The 2,790-nt window shown below is 45.7% G+C and overlaps 1 protein-coding gene across 1 annotated transcript in view; it reads left to right on the plus strand.

The window, feature by feature from the left end:
* Window positions 1-709: 709 nt before the first annotated feature.
* The window catches only part of LOC105550634 (probable ATP-dependent DNA helicase HFM1), a 168,436-nt gene continuing 166,355 nt past the window's right edge, over window positions 710-2,790 (plus strand). The window contains 1 exon segment of the mRNA XM_011995593.1: window positions 710-962. Within this exon segment, the coding sequence (XP_011850983.1) occupies window positions 921-962 (42 nt within the window). The 5' untranslated portion in view covers window positions 710-920.

Consider the following 2,790-nt stretch of genomic DNA (forward strand, 5'->3'; position numbering starts at 1 on the left):
CCAACTACTGGAATAATTTTACATCTCAGCGAAGGTGAAAGAAATTAATATTCATGAGCATTTACTGTGTGGTAGGACTATTGCAAATATTATTTTATTTAATCCTTGCAGCAGTATCTAGGAGTTAGAGCTTATTAGTATCATTGAAGATGAAGAATTAAGACTTAAAGGTTGGGTCTTTTCCAAGGTCATACAGCTAATTAACAGTAGAGCTGCAAGGAAAAAAGAGAACAGGAATAGGGCAGTCAGACAGCAGTAGGTTGGCCCCAGATGTCACAGGTGGGGGTTTCCAAAGGAAGGATAAATGTCTCTGCAAGAAAAGCATCATTGATTCGTTGCTATTTTATCATCTACAAAACATTCCCTGCCAAATCTTCAGAGGACAATTCTAAAGAAACTTAAAAGGATAACTTCTAGTTTGTTCATGTTTAAAGTCGAAGAACACATTATTGCCCTGTTTTTATAAATTCATGTTGACTAAACATATTTAAAGATCATTGTGTTTTAGAACATTTATTTCTGAAATTTAACTTTATTTCTGAATCAGCTTCCTCAGTAATACCGACCTCATGAGTGCCATTGTGGTATTTTATAAATAATATAGGTAAAATACTTTTTAGATACGAGGAGACTGGAAGTCCCAGAGCTGAGGCCTGGCTAACTTTTATGAGAAAGGCAGGTTGGGGTGTGTTTGTGTAGTTGTTGTACCCTTAGGGAAAGGGTACCACTTAGTAGACCCTTAGAACCCAGGATGAGGAGCTGTATTTAACGAGAATAGACACAGTAACCTGCAAGAGATAGATTCAAAACCAGTTACAAACTTTTGGAGGAAAAAAGGCAGGAAGGGAGAGGTTGGGGGCTCGGGCGATCCATTGCTTGGAGCTCGGCTTAGCCAGGCTGGGGGGTCCTCCGAGGGGCTGATGAATCGGCGCTCGACTGGCTTAGGAGCTGCCCGCAGGGAGGTAAGGTCTGGGGCCCGGACGCCCGCGGGGAAGGTGGGGACCGGGGCCCGACGCCCGCGGGGAAGTGGGGACCCAGCCCAGCCGTCCGGGCAGCGGTGGAGTTTTAAAGCCATCTGCCGGGCAGGCAGCGGACGGGTGCGGCGAGTTGTTGGTCACCAGCCGACTTCAGGCCGCCGGCTCGAGCCAGGCGCTTCAGTCGCGTTTCCAGTCAGAAAGCGGTGAGGCTTGAGGCGCGCTTGGGCGCAGGGCGGGCCCCGCTCCCCGCGGGGTGGGACTGACTGTGCGTCCGGCCCGCCCCTAGAGTCGGCTGATTGGTGTTCGGTTCCTGTGTCTTGTGTTCTGGTGTGTGGCGCCCCCGAGCGAGCTTTGAGGGGACGTACCCACCTGTCTGAGCCGCCGGTTTCACAGCGGTGGTAGGAAGCGGGAAACTGGGGGTGGAGTGACGCGCCCCTGTGCCGGGTTCTTGCGCCACTCTCCGGGCCCTAAGGCCTCTGCCTTGGATGTAGGATATTCTCCTTAGGAAATCCACAGAGCTGTTATTTTGCTCTAGGTGCTGATTCGGTTCCCGGCCGGACCCTTCCAGCCCCGTTGGTGCCTGGGGAGAGGGGGTGACATCTGGGGCTCCGACAATTGTATGGTCCTTTCCCAGGCCGAGCCTCGGAGTAATTTGTTCCCATTGATTTTTCCTTCTTTGTCAAATTCTCTGCAGTTATTTGACGGTCGGTTATTCCCTTAAATGTTCCCGACTTCTTCCTTAACTCACAAAAATTTCTAGCAAATCAATAATTTATATCTGAGTTTCTGTACTTTTAAAATAACGAGTATATTTCTGAGTAAAAATTGTGAGAAATAAGTAATAGGCCTGCAATTTTATATAAGTTTATGCAATAATTGTATACAATAAAAGAATTTTATACAATAAGTAAAGATTACAGAAGACAAAACGGTGAATTGTCATTAATATAACTAGAGATTAATTGTATCTAGTTGTATTAATATAATTAGAGATTGACATTAATATAACTAGAGAAGGTGCAGATCGGCACTGCAAATTATGTAGTCTCAAAAATAGTTTAAGTATTTTAACAGTGATTATAGCAGAGCAGACACTTAAAACTATCTGGGATGATATTGTTTATTTTGTTTGGCAATCTAATTTTGTGCCACATGCTGAAACTAAAACTTTAATAAATAATAAATAATAGGAACTTAGAAAATCTGAATCTAAACCTAGAACTTTAATTAATTTAAAATAGCATCCCCTCACATCACAAACTCATACTGAACTGTAGCAAGGTCCCTTGTAGGACCTGTGTTTCTTTTTTTAAAAAAGATTTATTTACATTTTGAACGTGCTAAATTCATCATCTTTTAGAACCTTCAAGATTTTATTTATATAAATCCTGAACTAGAAAAAAATTTCACATTTTTTAGATTGGTCAAATTTTAAGTTTCTAAGTTAACAGAAAATTATTTTTATTTAACATTATTTTTATAAACTGGGACGGGCGCGGCGAGTTGTTGGTCACCAGCCGACTTCAGGCCGCCGGCTCGAGCCAGGCGCTTCAGTCGCGTTTCCAGTCAGAAAGCGGTGAGGCTTGAGGCGCGCTTGGGCGCAGGGCGGGCCCCGCTCCCCGCGGGGTGGGACTGACTGTGCGTCCGGCCCGCCCCTAGAGTCGGCTGATTGGTGTTCGGTTCCTGTGTCTTGTGTTCTGGTGTGTGGCGCCCCCGAGCGAGCTTTGAGGGGACGTACCCACCTGTCTGAGCCGCCGGTTTCACAGCGGTGGTAGGAAGCGGGAAACTGGGGGTGGAGTGACGCGCCCCTGTG

Source organism: Mandrillus leucophaeus, unplaced genomic scaffold (assembly GCF_000951045.1).
Source record: "Mandrillus leucophaeus isolate KB7577 unplaced genomic scaffold, Mleu.le_1.0 Scaffold492, whole genome shotgun sequence".
In the NCBI taxonomy this organism is placed as follows: Eukaryota; Metazoa; Chordata; class Mammalia; order Primates; family Cercopithecidae; genus Mandrillus; species Mandrillus leucophaeus.